The sequence below is a fragment of the Condylura cristata genome, unplaced genomic scaffold (assembly GCF_000260355.1).
Source record: "Condylura cristata isolate star-nosed mole 26May11 unplaced genomic scaffold, ConCri1.0 scaffold00022, whole genome shotgun sequence".
Taxonomy (NCBI): Eukaryota; Metazoa; Chordata; class Mammalia; order Eulipotyphla; family Talpidae; genus Condylura; species Condylura cristata.
The window spans coordinates 599,266-621,279 of NW_004567123.1; the positions used below are offsets into that span (position 1 = coordinate 599,266).

Sequence of the window (22,014 nt, forward strand, 5' to 3'; positions counted from 1 at the left end):
AAAAAAAAAAAAAAAAGAGTGGCTGAGGTTCCTGGAGGTGAGACAGAAAGGAAAGACTTGTACTCTGTGCTTTCTGGGTGAAGGCAGAGCAGAGGGAGAGGTCACCTGCGCCATCTTGGTCTCACCAATAGCGGCATCTGAGAATTGCCGAGAGGAATTGGGCCAATATGGGACCCTATTTCCAGCCTTGAACTGGGCTTGGGTGTAGCCATGGGCTAGCATTTGGGAACCCCTTCTCACCCAGTGCTCCTCTGTGAGTTTGGGAAGGTGATCACTTGGCTCTGGTGTCATCAGTGGAATTACTTGGCAGCGGCAGCTTGGGTTTGGAGTTCACCTTGCCGGTGCCTCTATGGAATCCTTTGGGTTATCTGCGCACCTGAAGGGAGTTCCGACACAGTGTGTCCCACCCCCACAAAGCAAAGCTCCAAAGGCTCCCCGGACATGACGTCACAATTGCACACACATGCGCAAACCCAGGGGGCGACCTCACCCACCCCCACCACCCTGGACCTGGCAGACTCTCCTCCGTCTCCATGCAGGCTCTTGCTTCTGTGCTGACAGCACAAAGCCTGTGCTAGGGGTTTTATGGACGCCGGGGCATCCCTAGGAGTGACATGTCTCCCTGGCCTTCCTACTGGAGACACTAGAAATGGAAACTATAGAAAAGTCAGAAAGGCTGAGCATGGCTCTGGCTGGGGCCTGGTGAAAGTGTCCCTCACAGAAACGTAGGGCTGTGAAGAAAGGTGAAATGTTGCCTTTTGTCACCAGAGGCAGCGCCAGGCCAGCGCCGGTAGGAAAGGCAGTCCAAATGAGGAAGAGTGGACATTGGCTAAGGAGTTGATAAAAACACTTGATTTTCAGCATGAAAGGACTTCGATGAGTTTGTCAGCGCCCTCAATACACAGGAGAAATGATCTTAGCATTTGATTGTGTATCAAGTCATACTTCGATGATGATTGAGAAAAGGGAAGTTTTGCAAAGGAAACCAAATAGCTACATTATGGATGGAGGCATCAGGGCAGGTGGTGGCCGACTGGAAGGACAAGCAGCAGGTGCTTGTCCATGGGCAAGACCTGGCCTGGTTGTTTGTCCAGCTTGCAGGTCTTCACGGGTGGCCGCTAGGAAATTTGAATTAAATCCTCAAGATGCCCTTCCTGTGGAATCATCCTCCTAGCCAGGGGGCCTGGTGACTGGATGGGCCCCAGTCTGGTGCCCCGGACTGCAAGGGGTTTCTAGACAGCTGTAGGTTGTGGGAGGAGCAGCAGCAGTGTTAGCAGCAGTGGCAGAGGCTGCCCTTTGGATGCTCTGCAAGGACACCTGTACACTGGCCACAATGTCTCTCAGGCGGGTATTTTCCTACCCGAGCTGCTGAGCCATGGTCTGGGTGCCCAGACTGCTGTCCCTCTCTGCTCAGCTTGCTGCTGGTAGGACATGCTGATGTTCTGGTAGGAGAGGGTGATCCTGTCCAGCTCCCGTTCCTTGTTAGGGGACATCTGGTGGTAGAGAGAAGAGGCCAGAAGTCTGCCTGCATGTGTGGAGCCTGGGTGCGGAAGGCTGGGTGGTGGGCTGGCTTCTTCCCTGAGGTGCTGAGCAGCTGGTGCACAAAGCCACCATGGAGTTTGGGCAGCATCTTCAGAGTCATTTGAAGCTGACTGTCTCTGTGGAACTTGTTGTTGACTGATTGCACCTTAAGGGTTGGGACTGTGTCCTGTCTCTGATCCTGTCCTGGGCATAGCCACAGGCCAGTGTTTGGGGCACCCCTCTCCCTCAGTGCCCCTCTGTTAATTTGGGAAAGGTGACCAGTTGGCTCTTGACGGCAGCATGGATTTGGTGTTCCCTGTACAAGTGTCTGTATGGAATCTGTTAGAATGTCCTGTGAGCCTCAGAGTCCTGAAAAGGCATATTCCCTCCTGAATGCAATGGTGGTATTGTTGTCAACTTTAAATTTTCTCAAAATCAGTGATGTAAGGATTTTGATACTAGATTGATTTTATGTTCTATCATATCTTTTCATCTAGTCAGTCAGTTGTTGAATCAATGAATCGGTATTCATTGAGCCAATTCATATCCTTTTTTGGGGACTCTGTTCAATTTTTCCTTGGAACCCACTCTGGCCTCTGAGAGAGTACTGCCCTCCCTGGGGGCGGGGAGGTGTCCGTCCATGTAGCTAGCTGACACCCATGGAGATTTCTCTGAGGTCATGGCAGAGATGACTGTGGTTTTAGCTTCCTTTTCTGTTTAGACAGGAAGAGGTAATTGGAAAGCTTAGGCCAATAATGGCTGCTCCAGGCTTCCCCAACTCCCTGACCTCTTATGTAGGAAACAAACAGGCAGTGCATCACTTCCAAATAGGTGTGAGAAAGGGTTTCTGCCACACTCAGACCCAGAAGGGCTGAGCAGGTTGACGTGGGCGCTGTGGCTTTTGGCTCTGAGCGAGTGAGCAGGCTTCTATTGTACGATAAGTCCACAGGAGGGACTGTGAGGGCAGAGGGCCTCTGGGTATCTCTAGGGTGCGTGGTCATTCCAAGCACTGTCCAGGGTGCTGTCTTGGTTTGGGACTTGGCTTCTCAGAGCAATGTTGAACTTGATGATGCCAGTCCCTTGGTCCTTCTTCTCATTCATGCCTGCTCTGAGTCAACTTGAGCACTCAAAGAGAACACCAAGCAGAGAGCTTCTCTCTTAGATTACCACCCCTTGAGTTTTAATTTTATGTAAGTCATTGTACAAACTCTTCCAGCTAGAACTGGCTGATCTCAGAAGCTACCATACCGGTCTCAGAGGTTACCAGATCAAAAGTCTGTCAAATTTGTCAATCACTGATTGCACTTACAGTGCAGAAAAGTCAGTTCCAGTTGAGCCAGCTTCAAAAGAGTCTCAATGGGTGTTTTTGGTGGCATCATTCAGTGGCGAGCTCTGCGATGTGATGTCTGTTGGAGCCATGGAGATCCATCTGAAGAACAGCCACAGCTCCTGTGCAGGGGACGATGCCCATTAGGCTGGGCTTGGGAAGTTTGCTGAGCTGACAGGAATGGGCAGAGGGGCAAGCATTGATTCAGAGCTCAAGTGCAACAATTGTGAAAAACAGCTTTAACACTCTCACTGGCAGAAGCTATTATTTTAAGGAAACAGAAGAAACTGTTTATCCTTTTTTGGGATAAATAGATCACTTGGAATTCAGAGCTAAAAGATTCAGAATTGGCTCACATTTGTTCATTTTGCAATGAGGAAACTCAGGCCTAGAGCTATGGGGAGACTTACCACATGACAGGCTCCAGGCAGAGCTGGGGTGGGGTGCCAAGCTGGGAGAGGTGATGATTGAGTATAGGTCTCCCAGCTCTCTGCCCATCACACTCTGTCCACTTGGATTTCTGAGGGCTTTCATGTGGGACAGTGGCTGAAACTCAAAGTGCTCACAGTATGACCCTCAGAGGGACCCCCAAGTGTCCGTGTGCTTGCCACAGATAAAAGCAGCCCAGCCTTGCTTGACAGCAGGTAGTGCTGTCGTCATAGCAAGAACGTCCCATCAGGAGGCCAAAGTGAGGGAGAGAATGGGCTGGGGAGGGGCGTCCTTGTTCTGACTCCCTCAGCCCTGTGACCTGGGCTCAGGGCAGTGGGATGGTTTCTTCTGGGACTGCAGCAAATCTGTTAAAGACACACTTCCGTGAAGGGGAGGTGCCACGTTCCCCACCCCGACTTACACGCAGCTGCTGTGGAGTGGGAACGCTGGGCAGAACTGAGCGGCCAGGTAAAACTAGTGTACCAGGCAGGTGGACAAGAAAGGGCTCTTGTTCTTCAGCCCAACTTGTATTCTGGAGCTGCTGGGACGGAGAAACTTGGAAGACACACATGGGTGAGAGACTTGTGGGGAGGCTGACCGTGGTGCCCTTGTCTTGAGGATCTCCTTTTGTCCCAGCTTCCTGGGACTTGTCACTGGGCTCCACAAGTCACAGAAGAGAAGATGTGAGGATAAAGAGAACAGGAAAAGGAGATGGAGGGGCGAGGAAGCAGAGTATGACAGTTCTTTAGAGGCACTGAGCTTGCAGTGAAAGGATTTGGTGACTCAGAGCTACCTCTTTCTGAGCGGAGGAGGTGGGTCTCCCAGGGGATCAGTTATCAACAAGGAACAGTCAAGTGCTGTAACTCTGAGGAACGTGGGTAGTGGGACTGACACTGCATTTTTGTGGGTTACCACAGAGGCAATTGTCAAATGGGTGCTGTTTGTTGGTGGACTACAACCTGATAAGCTCTGGTAGCAGAGCCAAGGCTGTGCCCCTTGCTAGTTGTGTGGCTGGGGAAGGTCTGTTCTCACATGTAGATCGAGGGCCACAGCACACGTCTCCAAGGACTATGGGCATCAGCCATCACTGTCTGCACCTTGAACTTCAAGCCTGATACAAGGTTAGCTCTGGGCTCCTGCAGGAAACTGCTCAGTGTATTCTACCTCTGTGCCTGCTCATGGGCCACTTGCAGCCCTGAGGGCCTGCTGCTACTCAGGGCTACTCAGAGCCAGGGGCTTCTTGGAGAGACAATGCAACCTACCCTGCTCAGAAGGCCTGCTGTGATCCCAGAACCAAGACACTACAGATGCTGTGTGTGGATGAGGCCAGGGTGGGGTAGGTGGACATATCCACCTGCTAATTCAGTGGGCAGCAGGGAAAGCCTTGGCTTCTGGGTCTCACAAGGCAAGTCCCTGGGTCCTCTGGGTAAGGGAAGTACACTCTGTACCACTTGATTCTGAAATACTTTCTGCACACGCACACACACACACACACACACACACTCCTCCTTATTCCACCTGAAGGTAAGAGGACCATGTGCTTTTTTTTTTTTTTTTAATTTTAAAGTAGAGTCAATTCTATATCCTTTTTCTCTGTAGGCTCTCTTCCTCTAGAAGGTGAGTCTCACTCCCCCAGGGCCTGACTACCCAGCCTCCAGAGAGCAGGAGCTGAGGCTGCCACATTGGCTGGTCCTAGACCAGGGTGGTCAGAGCCCTTGATGACAGGCCCCAACTCAAGTTGGGGAGCAGGCCCCTTCTTTTAATAGAGTGTCAGGTTAATACTTACACAGGGGGATGAGATGCTCTTGGCTATCTTTGGGACTCCCTGCTATGGCAATGCTCTTTATTTACAATATCATACATTCTATTAACATTGGGAATTCAGGCCCAGAGGTATGGTAGACACTGAAGTAGGAGTGGGGTGCCAGGTGTGAGTGCTTCCTGTACATTAGCCAATTGTATGCTCTTTAGCCTGTTTATTTCTTTGGGCTTAGTTTCCTTATTTCTTACACTAGGTGGTTGATAATTGGTGGGAATCAGAAGCACAAAATCATTTTTAAAAATTGATTTATTTATGCATATAGAACTGGGGTACAGTCCTGAGATGCAGGGATGGTGAGAAAGAGAGGGGAACAGAACAGGCAGATTGACAAAGTAGACTGCTGAGGGGAGCAATGGGTGAGACAGGAGAGGTCTGCTGCTCCATGTGGATCACCTCCGGAGCCAGGGATTGTACTCACACTGAAGTGGCTGCAGGTTAGCTTGCAGTGCTATGTCCTAACCCATTGTGCCACCAGGGTTTATTACCAAGATTATTTTTAAAGTTTTTTTTTAAATTTATTTATTTATGCATACAGAACTGGGGTACAGGCCAGAGGTGCAGGGACAGTGAGAGGATTTACCAGAGACAAAGTGGGGAGCAGAACAGGCAGACTGATGATGCATACTGCTGAGTGGGCAGGTCAGGAGAGGTCCCTGAGCCATGTGGGTGACCTCCGAGGTGGGGATAAAACCCTCACTGAAGCGGCTGCAGCCAGCCTGCAGCACTGTGTCCTAATCCGCTGTGCCACCATGGAGGGCCCCCAAGATTATTTTTAAACTAAATAAAAAATGCAGGATATGGTCCTCTCTGGTGGTGCAGCAGGTTAAAGCACAACACTAAGAAGCTAAAGCCACTTCAGCATGATTTCGATCTTTGCCCTAGAGGTGACCCACATGGCTTGGCAGACCTTTCCTGACCTGCCCACTGCTCCCCTCAGCAGTGTACTTTGTCAGATCTTCCTGTTCTATTCCCACTCTGTCTCGGGTGCATCCTCTCAACATCCCACAAAACCTCTGGCCTGTACTCCAGTTCTGTGTGCATGAATAAATAAATCTTCAAAAAAAAAATGCATGACAAGTGCTGGGCACAGAGCATGGAGTTGTCTAGTGCTAGCAATTGTCGCTAGCTCTCCAGCCTCTAATCCTGTGTCCTCAGGAAGGAAGCAAACCCAACTGCCTGGGGTTGGCTGCCAGCAGAAGCTCCTCTCACTAGGGAGGAGGAAAGGCCCTGGAGGATCTGACAGCTAACAGGAATCTTTCTCAAATCCTGGGTACCTAGCCGACCAATTTCCCAAATCCCCTTTCCTTCTGTTCCTCATTATGTATTTATTTCTTGGGCTTTGAAATATTTAAGCATCCATGAGGCACGTTTTGCTTCTACCCTTTCTTGCTTGACAAGAACACTACCTCCAGGGAGCCTCCTGCGTGCAGATTCCAGGCTAAAGGGTTCAGACCTGTTTGGTTTTCAATGCAGCCAGGGGAGGGAGACACAGCTCCCGTTTTCTAGAGAAGGAAAACCAGACACAGAGAGGTGAAGGAACTTGCCCAAGGTCAGAGCTAGGAGTAGGATTTGAATCCAGGAGGCTGGTTATGGAGCAAAAAGAAAGCCCTCCTCCCCTGCCTCTTCCCCAGGGCTCTGAAGCCATGGCGATTAGTGGAGCATTACCTTTTTTGCTATAGTTTCCAGGTTACATGCTCGCCCACCACCACAACAGAAGGTGAACGCAAAAAAAAAAAAAAAAAAAAAAAAAAGGGAGTGAGGGCTGAGAAGGTAGGGGGAGGGAGGCCAACAGCTGGGGAATAAAATCCTTGGTCACTACCTGGGTTGCATTCCCCAAACAGGGTTCCAGGTCACACTTCCTCTGGGTTCAAAGGTCCCTCAGTCCATTTAGCTCAGTGGGGCCACTTGTATGAGTGGACAGGGAGTGGGGAAGTGGAGGGGGTACAGGCTAACCTGATAAGGTTTGAGAGTTAGGGGTTTGCTCTCAGGGGCACACAAGCGGGTTAATATTTTGATTTTTCAGCCTCTGAGGTGCTGAACCTAACTGTGGTGGTGCTGGACACCCCTGTGTGCTTTGCTCTATCAGTCGCCCAACTTTTTTTTTTAACCGTTTTCTTTCCATCCCAGACAGTTCCAGTGCCCGGCGCCCTGAGCCCACAACGCACTAGTCTCAGCAGTTTTCAGCCTTTGGCGGGCGGTCGGAACTCGAAAACTAACAAACTGAAACCAAAACAACGCGACGCCCAGCGTCAGGGCAGGGGGCGGGGGTAGCGGGGCCTCCTCGTAGCTCCTCAGGGCCCGGGACCCCCCGGGCCCCAGCTCCTGTTCTCCAGACTTCTCGCTGGTTTCCTTCCGTGTTCTTCTATAGAGCAGGAGAAGTGGTGGGGACCTGGGGTCGGGGGAGGAGGGGAAGGATTCCAGGAACCCGGCACCCAGAAAAGGGTGGAAACCTGAGGGAGGAGTCAGAGCGTCAAGGGCGGGGCCCGCGGAGAAGCAAAGGGGCGCCCCAGCTCAGGGCTCAGAGGGCCTTGGGGCATCTGGCGAGATGGTGGCCTGCAACCTGGGTCGCGGCGTCGGGTATCTCTTGCGTAGCTTACATGGGCGCTTGGGGCAGCAGTTATGGCTGCGCGGGGTGAGCGCGCCGCGCCGGGCGGCCTCGGGGCTCAGGGGCAGCGTCCCCGCCTCCGCCGCAGCGGCTCAGTCGGGCTCGTACCAGGCGCTGAGCGCGCAGGCGGTGCGGGAGCCGGCCGGGTTCTGGGGGCCACTGGCACAGGATACGCTCGTGTGGGACACTCCCTACCACACCGTCTGGGACTGCGACTTCAGCAGTGGCAAGATCGGCTGGTTCCTGGGAGGCCAGTTAAACGTATCGGGTGAGTGGGCTAAGAGACTCCCATAAATCGGGTGCAGCCATCCTTGGGTCTGGAGATCATGGCATCGTTGGTGTCCCTGGCGCACGATACTCCGCCCCCATCCCACCGGGCCGCTGAGCTTTCAGCCTGGTCCCAGCTGTTAACTCCGCACCTCGCACTCCACCTTGCTTGGGCGGTCTAGGGTCAACTTGGGTCTCCCAGCTGATGTTCGTGCCCCTGTTGGGCTCCCTCATCAGCCTCTCCAGAGTTTAGTTACGAGATTCCCCAGCACTTCTGAGCTCAAAGTCTGTGGTGGAGCAGTAGGTAACTCCAACCAGGCTGCGAGGGCAGAGGTGCGCTAAGGAGGGACTCCCCTTCCAGCACCAGTACTGGGGCAGGAGGTAAAAAGCCAAAAGTGCCTGGCTTTTGTTACTGCCAGCCGCTGTGTCTGCTATTCGCTTGGGGAAACCCCCTGTTCCCGTAAACAAACTGAACTGTGTAACTGGGTTTTCCTTGGAATCCGTTACCTCCCAGTGCGTGCGGGAAGAAGGAATGGCCCAGCGGCCCCGAGTTATGTTTCAGCTGTGTGCCAAAGCCCCAGGGCTTGCTTTAGACCTGCTGGCCATGGAGATCCCAGAAATCAGCCCTACCAGCCAGTCAGTCTTCTGGGAGCTGTTGAGATGGTATCCATTACTTTTATGTTAAGGTTTTGGATAGAGCCTGCGGGTGGGAAAGGAAGATCTAACACTGTGTTCCCTCCCCACCCCCCAGCTTTCCTCACCCAACTCACCCCTCTCATAAATGGAGGAGGTCCAGGAAGTGGAGACAAAGTGAGCAGGTCTGGGATTGGTGGTTCTGGGGAGGAGGAATTTGCAGGTAGTGAGGGTGACCAGAGGGGCTACATGTCAGGGAAAATAGGGGTGTAGGTTTGGGGTGTGGGTTAATAGGACCTGGGGGTGTTCAAGGAAGGACTTGAAGATCTTCATGACAGGGGTGTGCCTGGCCAAGTCTCAGATTGTGTGGTAGGATGTCTCACTCAACCCCTCCATTTACTGGCCCCATCACTGGGCTCCTCTGAGCCTTCCTCTACTCATTTATGAAGTGTGTGTGGTGGGGGGAGAGGGGTGGGTAACAGCCAGTCTGCTAGGCTGGTTGTGAGGATAGAGTGCCAGAAGGTATAAAACGGGGCCCTCCAAAGCAGTGGCTTTAATTTATTATATTAAAAAATAACTATAAAGTTATAGGTATTTTATATATTGCAGTTACTAGTTCAAACAGCAGCAACAGCAACAAAAAACTCAAGGGAACTTTGGACTAGATTTTTTCGCATATTGTATATTACTCTTTTGGCTTAATCAGAATGAGTCACTTGCTAGATAAGTGTTTTCTCTAAAATTGAGCCAGCAGCAAGTGTCCTTGAACTAGTGGGACAAAGACAAAAACAAAAACAAAACCACATACCCTGAGACTTCCAGAGTTGGTGGAATATGCCTGGAAGGGGAGGAGAGTAATTTGTAGAAGGAAAGGGGTAGTGTGACTCCTTGGGAAGCTGTCTGTGGACCCTGGAGATATTCATGGTGCATTGAAGTAACTGCAGCCTTTCTCAGATAAGACATGAGGCAGCAGTGAGCACCTTGTGAGCTTCCTTCCCTTGGTCGGGGTGCGGTCAGAAAATAATTCTTGCCCCCTTCTCCTTCACATATTATTTCTCTTGAGGTGGCAACCTTTATGGCTCCCCTACCAGAAATTGAGCTTCAGAAAACTGCATTGTAGAAAAAGTTTTTCACAGCATTCTCACCTCAAATGTGTGTGATATCTATCAGCAATAGCTCTGCCCCCTGCCTGTATCTACAAGCCCCAAAGGTGACAGTAGGAGAAAGGACCAGGTCAGTGCGTGGCTGCTGGGAGAAACCCCGAAAGTTGTTGCATAGATGAGGTGTCTTGGGCTGTCGATGTGATCATCAGCATGATGGCTTATTTTACAGAAGTGTTGCTCTTGAAACTCCTCTCACCTCTTCAGGAAGATCTGTACCAACTATTCTCAAAGTGTGATCTAGCATCACACTTGAGAAATACAATTCTGGGTCCTGAATCAGAAACCCTGGAGTTGGGGCCCTACATCTTTTTTTAAGTAGCCCTCGAGTTTCTCCTGATGCCTCAAGGTTGAGAACCACAGATCTACCTACCCCAAGGACGATAGATGCAAGTGCTTATGAAATGGGTACCTGGAGGTGATTAATAGACAAAATGGTATTTTGGTGGGGTACAAGTCAGTGTTTCTGGGTGTGTCTTTAGTCATACCTAGCTTTTACCTTACTGTTCTGTGCTTCCTCCTTGTTCTTTGCATATGTTTCCTCATCCAAAAATAAGGAGAGTATGTAACTGAATTCTAGCTGCTATTGTTGCGCATCCAACCACCCCTAAGCTCCTGGAATAAGACAACAATGTCTTTATTAGTCTCACAGATCCTGCAGGTCAGGACTTTGGACAGGGTTAGCCAGGATGGCTCCCTCCTCTTCCCCACCTCTACTGCTATTGTGTCTTTGCTGCTTCTTGTGCCCTCTGGGGCCTGGGCTGGGAGTGTAACCCGTGGCACTTAACCCAGGGTTTTCAGAGCCTGGTGGCTGGGCCAGGGGAGTCAGCCAAAGGAGTTGGTGAGCAAGGGTCTTGGAGACCAGGCACAAGCTGCTAGATTTCTGACAAGCTGTGTTTTACTTGGGGACACCTGTGTGAACACTTAATTAGAATATTTTTTAAAGTGTTCAGCACTGTCTTTAGTGTGTTATGCTCACCCAATCACTGACCTTTGTTATTTATTAATGAAGTGGGTGGGGATAGGACACGGCTGTGTCCTTGAACCTGATCTTCAGCTGTGATTGGTAGTGCAGTTTTTCTGCTAAATAGGATCACACAAGTTTGCATCTGCTCAGCTGGGATGTGAGGGAAGCGGGCTGTCAGACAGGTGACACAGAGCTCACCCCTGATATCAGGTGGGGTCATTGTGTCAGAGCCCTTCTGGGCAGCAGAAAATGAGGCTTCCTCCCTGTTGATGACTCATTTCTATTAGTGTTTGCGAAATTGCTTTACAGAAAGGTCTTTGGAAAGCCAAGTTCTCAAAATGATCCTCTTCAGTCTGAAATTTGCTTCTGCCTTCCATGAGTCTCAACAGATGTTTTTGCTCAACACATCAGGAAGTTGCAAATGCAGAATCAGGATCATGGCATGTAATGCTTTCAAAACACAGAAACTATTTGCTAAACAGCAAATTCTGAATGTTATTTTTTTAAAAAGTGTATGTTCTTACTGTCAAGCAAAGCTCTAGAGAAACTACTTTTAACAGTATTGAACACAGATTTCCTGGCTGCTGCTTTAAACACTAGTTGTGACAGTGGAAACCATTTTGCTTTTTACTCTTTGTGACATGTCTTCAATAACTCAGAAGCAGACATACTGAAGACCTTGAGATGCTGTGCTTCTCTCCCTCATTCTTCTCCCAGTGATTAGTTACTTGCCCAGGGTCTTTAAAGAAACTCTAAGCGAGAGTGTAACCCAATGTCGTAGGGGGAGGTCCTCCAGGAGAGACTGGATACTCCCCAGTTGTCCGAGGCAAGCCTTACTTTAAATAGCAGATGCTTCTGGAAAGTTGGCAAATGTAATTTTTGTGAATGATGTAATATCTTAAAATGGGCCAGGGAGATGTTCTATTTAAAGAAAAGTCCATTGTGAATGGTTCTATGAATATTAACTCCCTTGTTTTTTGTGATTCAAATTGAAGTTTTGTATGTGGGTTCACTTAAAGTTTTGGAGTGGATTTATTTAAACAATTGATAAGAGTTGAAAATGCCCACATAAATGTGTAGCATCTTCATAATGGAAACGATTGCCCTCTTGTGATCTTTAAAAAAACAAAACAAATCAAAAACCACCCCACAACACAAACCCCAAGCCCAGGAATCACCAGCTGGCATTTGCTTTACTGCTTGCAAAGCTGGGTCAGGCTTTGGGACATGGTTCTTGACTGACCATGACTGAGACTTATCTGAGCTTCAGGAATCCGGTGTGAAGTGGTCAGTGGCCCCATTGTTCAGAAGTAGAAATAAAGACTTCTACTCATCGGCAGAAGATCCCCCAGTGCTTCAGTGGAGAGACTGCAAATCTGTATATGACCAATCTACCTGTTCAAGAATTTTACAACTAAGAGAACTGTGACACTAAGAACTCTGCTAGCCTTCGTCATGATAGTGAAATGAACCTTAGAGACTTGGTCGCTCTCCTTAGGCACCTTAGGATGCTCATGGGGAGGCATGAGCAGAGTTAGCTTTGTGGCCTGGAACGGGAACCACAGGGCAGAATAAGGGAACACTAAATGGTGTGAGCCATTGAGTAATGGAAGGGAAGAGCGCTTCTTGTGCTGGGAAATTTGGAGAAGACTTGACATAGGGGTGGTCTTTGAACTGAGCTTTAAATTGCTCTAGGTATTTGTCTAACTCTTCTCCTTAATGTTTGAAAAGGACTTGTTTTTTCCTACTGCCCAGTTTTTTGGATGGAGATATATATATATATGTGTGTGTGTGTATACGTATATATATGTATATATACGTGTATACGTATATATGCTATATATACACGTATATATGTATATATGTATATATATGTGTATATATAGCATATATACGTATACACGTATATATACGTGTATATATAGCATATATACATATACACACATATATACACATATATGTATATATATACGTGTATATATATATATAGCATTTTAAAAAATATATAATAGTTTATTTTTACATTATTTTGTACATTTTTTTTCATCTCAATTGTAATCCCTGTGGGTTTCCCGTCACCAAGTCACCCATGTGCCATCTCCATAGTCCAGCGTACTTCCCTCCCCCCACTGTTTTTGATCCCGTTCCCCACTCCATCCCATAAAATGTCTCTTACCGGTATATAACTGTTCATTATTATTATTATTATTTTCTCGCCTGGTCCATTATACCCCTGCTATGAGCGAAATGGATGGAGATATTTTTTAAATGCAGAGATGAAAGAATTTCCTTCCTTTCTTGTGCCCTTCCTCTTTTTTTTTTTTTCTCTCCGCAGTTGAGGCAATGGCAAGGACCATAAACAATGTGTTAAAAGTCAACATAAACATGGCATTTTAGGGCCACTATCACACCAGACCCTGCGCTGTGCTTTTTTTTTTTTTAGGTGACAGGGCCATCTGAGTGTTGCCACAGCAGGTAAAAGATGGGCATTATTGGGGTGTGTTTCTTTGGGAATGCTGCCAACCATCTGACCCTGTAACAGGAAACTCATATGACACCTAATTCTTACAGTCACTGCCAGGAACTGTTTGCCCACCAACTATGGAGAGGAGAGTGATACATAGATTAAATAGCAAGTGTGTCTTTGATGGTTAGTGAGTGGTTGAACAGGGGCCCCACTTTAGTGTGAGCTTTAGAGGTTTTGCCAGGCTTCATTCAGCACAGACAAGGCCAGATGTTCTGGAAGGTGCATGCTGAGTAGCACGCCGGTGTCGACACACATGTCTGTAAGCTGGAGATCCTGCAGCAGCAGCTGTGTGGCCCCTGGGGGCCCTGATGAGGACGATTTAGTACTGGCAATCCTCAGTGGAAGATATGGATCGGGCCCCCCCATAATTTCTTTGTTAACAGATCCTCTGAGGATTCTGGAATATAGGCCCCAAAGATACTTCCTTTTTGAGGGACAGGACTATAATGATCAGAAGTCCATTCGCATCCCTGGATATGGGGACCGATCTGGTGCCATTTAGACATGAATGGTTGTTTGCTCTGGGTTAGGATGCACATGTATAAACACAAACAGGATGTCTGGCTTTTACCTACAGAAGGGCAACAAAATGCAAACATCTTGGGAAGAGTAAGAGGAGGCACAAGGGAAGGGAAGGGTGCTAGGAAGGAATGAGGGTAGAAGGCTGGAGACAGGTGAATGGAAGCAATGGGGGAAGTGGGGCAGTGTTCCAGGTAGGGAGAAGCCATGCAAAGGCCCTGTGGTAGGAGGCACTTATCAGATTCAGCACAGCCAGCAAAGCCTTGGCAGTCACTGTCTAATTCCTCTATGTGCAGGAAAGACACTTGGGGACACTCTACCTGAGGGTCAGGACATACGTAGGGTGCTGTCAGTTCTGCTCCCCTGCTTGTGTAAACAAGATGTGGGATACCTGCTGGGCTCAGAGGCTCTAGGGAAGTCACTTGTCTTGGGTCCTTGCTGCCAGGGGCACAGGCCCTGTGCGGAGGTGAACCCCAGTAAAGTGTCTGCAATTCTGTGGTGGACTTTGCACAGGTCACTGGACCACCAGAGCCCCCACAGGCTGTTTCCTAAAATACACCTGAGCCCGCTACTTTTTAGGGTGACTCAAGGGATCCAGCTCTGAGTTGGAGCAGGAGTGTCACATCAGAATGTACACACACATCTCCTGGGGTCTTTCTGGGGTCAAGGGCTGGAGTGGGGGCAGGAGTTGGTATCTGTATCCCACTTCTTGGTGATGCCTGCAGCAGTATAGAGCTCTGGAGAACAATCATGTACCTTGTAGGAGCAGTGCCTTCCTCCTGCGGGGAGCTGTGGGCTTGGGGGTTCTCAGCCTGGCATTTTGGGCTTGTTGTGTCTTGCCCAGAGCCACTGCTTCCAGTACCATCAGCTAGGGCCTTGCAGCAGGTGTGGAGGCTTGGAGTAGATGGTAGACAGAATGGGGAGTTGGGGAAGGGGGCCCCTGCTGAACTTTGGTTATCACCTGCTTGCAATCATCTGCTGATTGTTTATGAGAAGCCCAGAATTTGTCTTCACTGCAAAATCTCTTGATTTCTAAACTTTGGACTGGATTGAGACATAGACCCACTGATGTGGGTTTAGTGTATCATCAATCCCCTTCTTCTCAGCTTGGCCTCTTGCTTTCTTCCTTTTCCGGGGGTGGAGTACGTCTTTCCTTTTATTTTTTTAGTAATTCAAATAACTGTCATGAGCAGTATTAGTTATTTTATGACATTTATCTTTGTGCATTAATTTTTTGAGGTATAATTAATGTACCTGGACTTTGGGATGACTCTGAGAGACCAGGTAGGCAGATGGTTGCTGGCCCCAAAACCTATTTATGATATTTATTTCCCGGCTGATATGGGGAATTGAGTAATGGAAACCTGCCTGTGGGGCCGGTTGAAAGGGGTTCTGGCATTAAGCAACCTGTGAGCCTCACCTGGAAATCAAGAGTCATGAACAGGATGTTAGTAAATGAACATGATCCCATTAATCTGCAGGTTTACACGATTACAGACAGAACTGACTTGTTTTGAAGCAGTCATGTGACCCGGGCTTGGGTAATAGAGGGGGGAGGGGGAAGCGTCTTCCGGAAAACCAACCTGCCTTTTCCCCGTAGTTGCATCACCACTTCTTGGACTAGAGGCTGTTTTGTAAGGTGCTGGCTGGACACCAAGAAGGGATGCTACCTTTGTCCTGGATAGCATCTCTGTCACACTTCAGAGTCCCATGCATTAGAGGCCTGTTTGTGTTAAGTATTCTTTCTAAAGCCTCAGTCTGTGCCACCCAGTGAAACTGCACATTTAAGCACCCAGAGAACATTGGGGATAGATAGGGGAGTGTCCCTGGGGAGGTGGCTCAAACCTGTTCTGGGGGTTGGGATCCTTGACACGAAGCACCTGCTTCACAAAATTTCCAGTTAGCTCCTGCTTGTGTTGTCATAGTCTGGTCATGGCAGGGTATGACAATCTCCATTTTTGTAAGAAGGTAGAAATATTACCTTTGAGAAGAGAAGGATCCCTTTTGGCACATGGTAGCACAAGCCACAGCAGACCAGACCCTCTCCTGGTTTCCACTCTAGAAGCACGAAGTGTAGTTAACAGTCATAAATTTGATTCTGTGCAGTCAACTGCTTGGATCGACATGTTTTGAAGAATCCAGAAAGCGTCGCTTTGATCTGGGAGCGAGATGAACCTGGAACTGAAGTGAGGATCACCTACAGGTACTGTGTGAACATGGCGGCTCTTGGGGCTTCCGCGCCTCACTTTCTGGCAATGCTGGCACTGAACACCCCTCTCGGCTGGGCTGTTAGTGCAAGCAGGATGGCCCAGTTCCCCGGAGGCCTGGCCTTCTGCTAACCTTGTCTTTAGATTTCCATGGATGAAACTGGGTCTTGGTGAATGTTGAAGGTGTGGCCTAGCCTGCTATGGTTGCGTCTGCTCTGCGTGTAGGCCGTCCGAGTAGCAAGGGGGCATGTTTTAGATTCAGAAATGGTCTCTTGTCCCAGGAAAAGTAAGTGCAGACACGAGCTGGGGCAGTGCACAGCAGCGTTACACAGCCTCTGACGCTGTGCACTCAGGAGAGAGCGAGGCAGTAAACAAATTGAGGGCTAGACATAACATTTGTGTGTTCTGACTCCCTATGCAAATTATTCACATGTTTCCATTCCAAGCACCCTTCACTTGCCATGTGTGCATTGGTTGTGTGTGTGTGGGGGGGAGGGGGGACAGATATGTGTTGAATGTGCCCAGAATGAGCAGCCTTCTGCAGGGAACTGTCTTGCTTCCAGGTGTCTGAGGTCTGCCCCTGGGGCACTGGCTCTTCATCCTCTGGGGTGAAACCCTCTTTGCTTCAGCCTGAACTTACCTACAGCGCCATCTTGGACCTTCTGTAAGTCCCAGATCATCACTCCCTACCCCCTCGCACATTCATGCACATCATCACCCTCCTAGTGGGAGGCTTAGGGCTTTTCCTATCTGATGCCTGAACAAGTTGTATTGACTGTATCACTCAGGACAGGCCAGCTAGATTGTAGTAACAACCCCTAACACAGGGCAGAGTCAACCAACCCCCAACACAGGGCAGAGTGTGACTGTGGTTACACTCTGTCAGACAGGTCCTCTCTTAGGAGGTGATGTTTAAACTGAGGTCCCATTCAAAAGAAGGAGCAGCTGTGGGAAGTTTGGGGAACATCCAAACCCATCCAGGGGATGCCAAGGTGGTAAGTAATTGGAGGTGTCCTGGGAACAGGGGATGCCAAGGTGTTGTGGGTGGCTAAGTTGATGGGAATGAGGGGATTGAGCCAGGAGGGAAGCAGGATAAACCCCTGGGAATGGAATTCACACTCCTGCCATTTGGGCAACTTAGGGGCCAGTGACACCCCTAGTTTTCTGTTTATCAAACTCAGGTTTTATCACAGACCAAATTCCCCATATCTGATAAAACTATGCAGGTTGACTTCAGGACAAAGCAAAGTGACATTCGTTAACCTGCAGCTCCTGGTGGACACTGTCCTACTCATCCCTCCATCCACACCTCCAGCCTGACCCCAACTGGTCACTGGTCAATGGTGGTTGCCTCACCACCATGCCCATAAGGAGAGCTTCGGACCTGCCCCAATACCTCCCCACCCACCCCGCCATCCCTGCCCATCCCCGCCCAACCCTCACCCACCCTGCAGGCTCATTACCTGGAGCTCTGACCTCAGCAGAGCCTGAGAATGGAGCCCTTGGAAACCGGCCACAGCAGGATCCTGGGCCTGGGGTTTAGCTTGTAGGACTATCATTAACATCTCATTCTTTAGGTCATCTGTAGAGCTTCTAACAAACCTTAGGATCCCTTAGTAACCAACAACACCACAATCCTCAGTGACACCACCGCTCCACTCACACGAACCCCACTGATATCCACAGGTCCAGGCAGAAATGTGCATATGCCCCCAGGGGTGCTGCACACAAGCATTTGTATTTTGTAAATGTACTCATTCTTCATTTTCTATGTCTTGCTCTTTGTGTTCAGGGATTCTTCCCAGACACCTCTCTAAATTGCAGGTGTGGTCCTGCTTCCTGCTGGGAAGGACTGGGTACTTAGGTATATTTGTAACTCACCAGTGGGTGCCAATTCCAAGGTGTACACTACAAAGTGCCCAGGCTCTGGGGTTGTGCTTATAAGCAAAATGGGCCTTGTGCTGTGGTGGTGGTCTCAGAGGAGAGCCATGGTGGCAGTGGTTCTGTGGGGGGCCCTCCTGCTGTGTGCAGAGCTCACCCCCGTAGGCAGCCTACTTCTGCCCAGAAAGGTGCTCAGAGGCAGCTTGAGGATTGTAAGCAACCAGGATGTCCCAGCTCAGGACACCACCCCTGAGCTCCTCTGGCAGTGCCTGTGGCTTTCAGGGCAAGGGCTGCGGGAGGCCAGGGGAGGTGCAGATAACCTGGGTGGTTCCCTGAGGCTGTGTGGCCAGATAGCAGGGCTGTTTCTTGCGGCTGTCCCTGTGCTTCTCCAACACCGCACCTGTTGTGGACGGTCATCTTCATATCTAACTCAAGTAGGCAGAGTCTAGAGGTCCCTGGGGAAACACAAATCCTTTCAGTAGTAGTAGTGGGGTCTTGGGTAGATTAATGAGATGTCAAGCCTGCAGTCTAGTCTGCCTAGGCTGGTGTAGCCTCTCCCTGCCTGGGTCCTGGGATTTGGCCAAGGATTTGCACACTGGTAGAGACACACTGTGTGGAATGGAGCAAATGTGCCTGTGGGCACTTAACCTGTGGGTGCCCCCAAATGGATGGGAGAGCAGGTGTGGGGCAGCTCATCTTCGACCGAGGTTCTCTGAAGAGGGATCTGAATTGAACGTCAGACCTTTTAATTATGGATAAGACCAGGTCAGGTGTGGAGATGAAGGCAGAGGTGCAGTGCTGGGAGTGTGCTGTGGGTGGCGGCCCAGGCAGGGGCCCCGCGGCGTGCTTCTCCATGCCCTCCATGCTTCTCCACCTTCGATATCTCCTCTGCAAAATGCTAACGTCTCTTCTCCCCGCGTGGTTGAGGACCCAGAGAGGGTCCAGAAAGGTGGCATCTGGGAGGATGAGAATCTTCATGAGCTGCAGGTGGAGGCCTTGAAGGATTTCAGAGTAGAGGAGGGGGCTTCTGGGTCAGGAGGGGAGGGGTGTTTTCAGGGTGAAGGCACTGATAAATGTTATCTTGGGAGGACAATCAGGCCAGCTGAGAGGCAGCCCTTTTCCCTTCTTGTGTGCCTGACCTTTGTACCTTGATCTTCTCAAGCTCAAATCAACTATTTGTGTGAGCAAACTCTTTTATTAAAACATCAGGGCCACGAGAGAAAGAACCCTTAACTGGCAGAATAGGTTAGGGGCGGGGTGCCTTGGGGTGAACAGCCTGTGACTGGCTACGCTCTGCAGACGGGAGGCTTCTGTCTCACAGGGCAAAGTCTGTTTGCTTAGTGGGCTGCCCCCGAGGGAGGAAAGGCAGCGTGTAGCGGCTCCCACCTAAGAGGAGGGCAGAGCCCAGGGCAAGCTTTTTTCTCTGCTGACCTCTGACTAACTCCAGTTGCAAAACTTGTTCTGGAATCTGCATGCTGACTTCCCAAATCTGATAGAAACAGGTTTCTTGGAATGTTCTGGCCTTAGACCGACATTTCTGCTTAAGAGTCTGGGTCTAAATATTGATGTTGAGAAGTGTCTTGAATCTAACCATATTTGACCACTTATTTTTCTTTGTCCTGGGCAAGCTAAGGCTCTTGGGATGTCATCTTTTGGGATGGCCCCATCCTGAGGTGGCAAGATTGACCACATTGAGTCTGTCCTGAGGTCAGGAAAACCGCCGTGGTGGGTACTTCCCAAGAATTCCTTGGGTGAGGAGGGCAGACATTTATTTGGAGGAGCACATAACCTGAGGTCTCCCTGGGAGCAGAATCCCTTCTGCTGTTCAGGGCTTGTTGAGGTGGGCTAGTTGTGAAGGGGCAAGCCTGGCAAGCAGCACTGACTAGGGCCCTAGACACTTGGTGAGTGTGGGGAGGGGTGCAGGCTTCTAGGGATGAAGAGGGACTCAGGCTCCTGCTGCCTGTCATTTGGAGATGAGTCTTCTAGGACAGGACTTTTTGTTCCTTTCTTACCTTCCCTCTCCTGTTTCTGGAAAACCCAGACAGCAGGGTAGGCCTGACTCATAGCTTGACTGTGGGCGGTGCTGTGGTGTCATCATGTGGCCCTGACAGGTGTCAGTCCCCATCAGGGCAGTGTTTCCAGCAAAGAGGCCAGCTTCTTGAATCTTCTGTCTAGAAATTCTGAGTGACTCCTGGCTCTTGGACTGATTGGGGTACCTCTCCATTCCAGCCTCTTCTCACTACAGAGCCAGGTGGACTCAGAGCAAAGATATCTTGGTGAGGTTAGACTGATGTCTGATGAGGAGTTAAAAATCAGAACTCAATTGGAAAGGAGGGAGCCTCTGGCTGTCTGGGTCCCAGCGCCGTGCAAGCTGTCCCCAGGGAAAGTGAGGGTACACAGCTCTCCACTGGTCCTTCCAGCTGACAGCCTTGATGAGCTGTGAGGTGCTCGCTTCGGGGCACACCTGGCAGTGGGATGACTAGCACGCAGCACCACCAACGACCCTTCTCCCAGTGCTCTGCCATATGTTTAGTCTCTGATGCCCACTGAGATGGAGCCTTCTGTTTGCTGCCAGAAATCACTCTAGGAAGATGACTAACCAGTGAGCCAGGCTGGGGATGGGGCGTCCCAGCTTACTGTCCTGAAGTCACATCTGACACCACAGCTTGGTGCGGCAGAAGCTGACACTGATGGTCTTTGTGTTCGCGGTCACCCTTGGTTCAAAAGCCCAGTACCTGCCCCCGGGAGCTTCAGAGGCTCACCCAGCTGGGAAAGTCAGAAATAGGGGTTGAAGTCATCTTTGTCCACCTCTGGGAGAAGCACCAAGGACTCTGTCTTCCATCCCCATCTCCAAGGAGGCTGCTGTGAAGGCGGAAAAGGGGCCTCTGTGGCTACTTGGTGACAGGCCCAGGCTCAGCTCTGCTCTGTGTAGACAAGATGCCCCTATGCTTTCACAGACCAGGGCGAGGCATTTCAGATATCTGTGCACAGCCTCATCTCCAGAGCAAGCAAATGCACATTAAGTGCCTGTACCAGCTTGGAAGCAGGAGACTTATCTGCCAGAGGGTACCAGGATAGCCTGGAGGAGAGAAAAGGGAAGGATGCAGAAGGTATCAGGACCGTGGCACTTGTGCAATTGTGGGACAGTGAGAGCAGAAAGTGAATGCACTTGAGGGAGTCAGCCAGCTTGGGGGTGAGGGAGTTTCCTGTGTGTGCCAGGGTGCTGGGAAGTGGATAGGTGCTGCTCTCCTACCTTTATTGTTCTCGACACTTCCAATGGTCCCTTTTTGGTAACAGCAGGATGTCCAGTTGGGTGAGAGGCTGGACAGTTTCCCATCAACAAATCCAGTTAAACTTCCGCAGAGAAGCCTGGAGTGAGTTTCTGGGCCACTGACAGATGGTGGACTCATTTGCTCTCTGTTTGGGTGACACAGCTCCACTCTGTGCTTGTTCTGCTTGGATGAGGAATTTGGGAGAAAAGCCTTGACTAAGTTCAGTGAGGAAGCATGAACATGGACCTTAGAAGAGGGCATTTGGCATCTCATTTTTTGCAAATTTCCGCAGAACTTCCTCATGGTCTCAAACATGACAAGCTTTAGCATGTGTCAGGTGGCAGGACTCTGAGTTTCCAGCTCGGGGTGTGCCTGACTACACCAGAGAGGTTTTCATAATATAGCAGCCAGGTCTGCTGGGTCAGGATCACAGGTGGGGCCTGGCAATCCTCATTTCAAGATGCTTCTCTGGCAATGTGACTTGCCATGGCAGGCTCAGCTGCAGGATTCATGCAGAATTCAGCTGCAGAAAAGGCAAGTCACTGCTGCTCTCTTAAGCACAGGGGGGTTTATACAGAGTCCTGCAAGGCACCTGGGGAAGAACAGCCCTGGGCATAGAGTGGATGCAAGAGACCCCAGACACTGCTGACTTTCCAGACCACTCCTTGTGGCTGCTCCTGGGGTCAGGAAACCAGGAGTGTTGCTGGCTCACTTGCCTCCTGGTGCCCTCTCGAAGCTAGTGGAACTGAGTCCAGAAACCCCAGCACTGTGCTCTCTGGCAACTAGGCAGCCCATCTTGCATTTGTTTCCTTGTGCAGCCACCTGCTGCGACCTGAGTTCCACATAGAAGCCCAGGTGGAGGTGGCTGAGGACAGGG

The 22,014-nt window shown here is 50.0% G+C and overlaps 1 protein-coding gene across 1 annotated transcript in view; it reads left to right on the forward strand.

Annotated features, from left to right (window-relative positions):
* Positions 1-7,589: 7,589 nt before the first annotated feature.
* The window catches only part of ACSS1 (acyl-CoA synthetase short-chain family member 1), a 44,205-nt gene continuing 29,780 nt past the window's right edge, over positions 7,590-22,014 (forward strand). The window contains exons 1-2 of the mRNA XM_004686916.2: positions 7,590-7,972; positions 15,884-15,980. Of these exons, the coding sequence (XP_004686973.1) occupies positions 7,645-7,972; positions 15,884-15,980 (425 nt within the window). The 5' untranslated portion in view covers positions 7,590-7,644. The remainder of the gene's footprint in view (positions 7,973-15,883; positions 15,981-22,014) is intronic.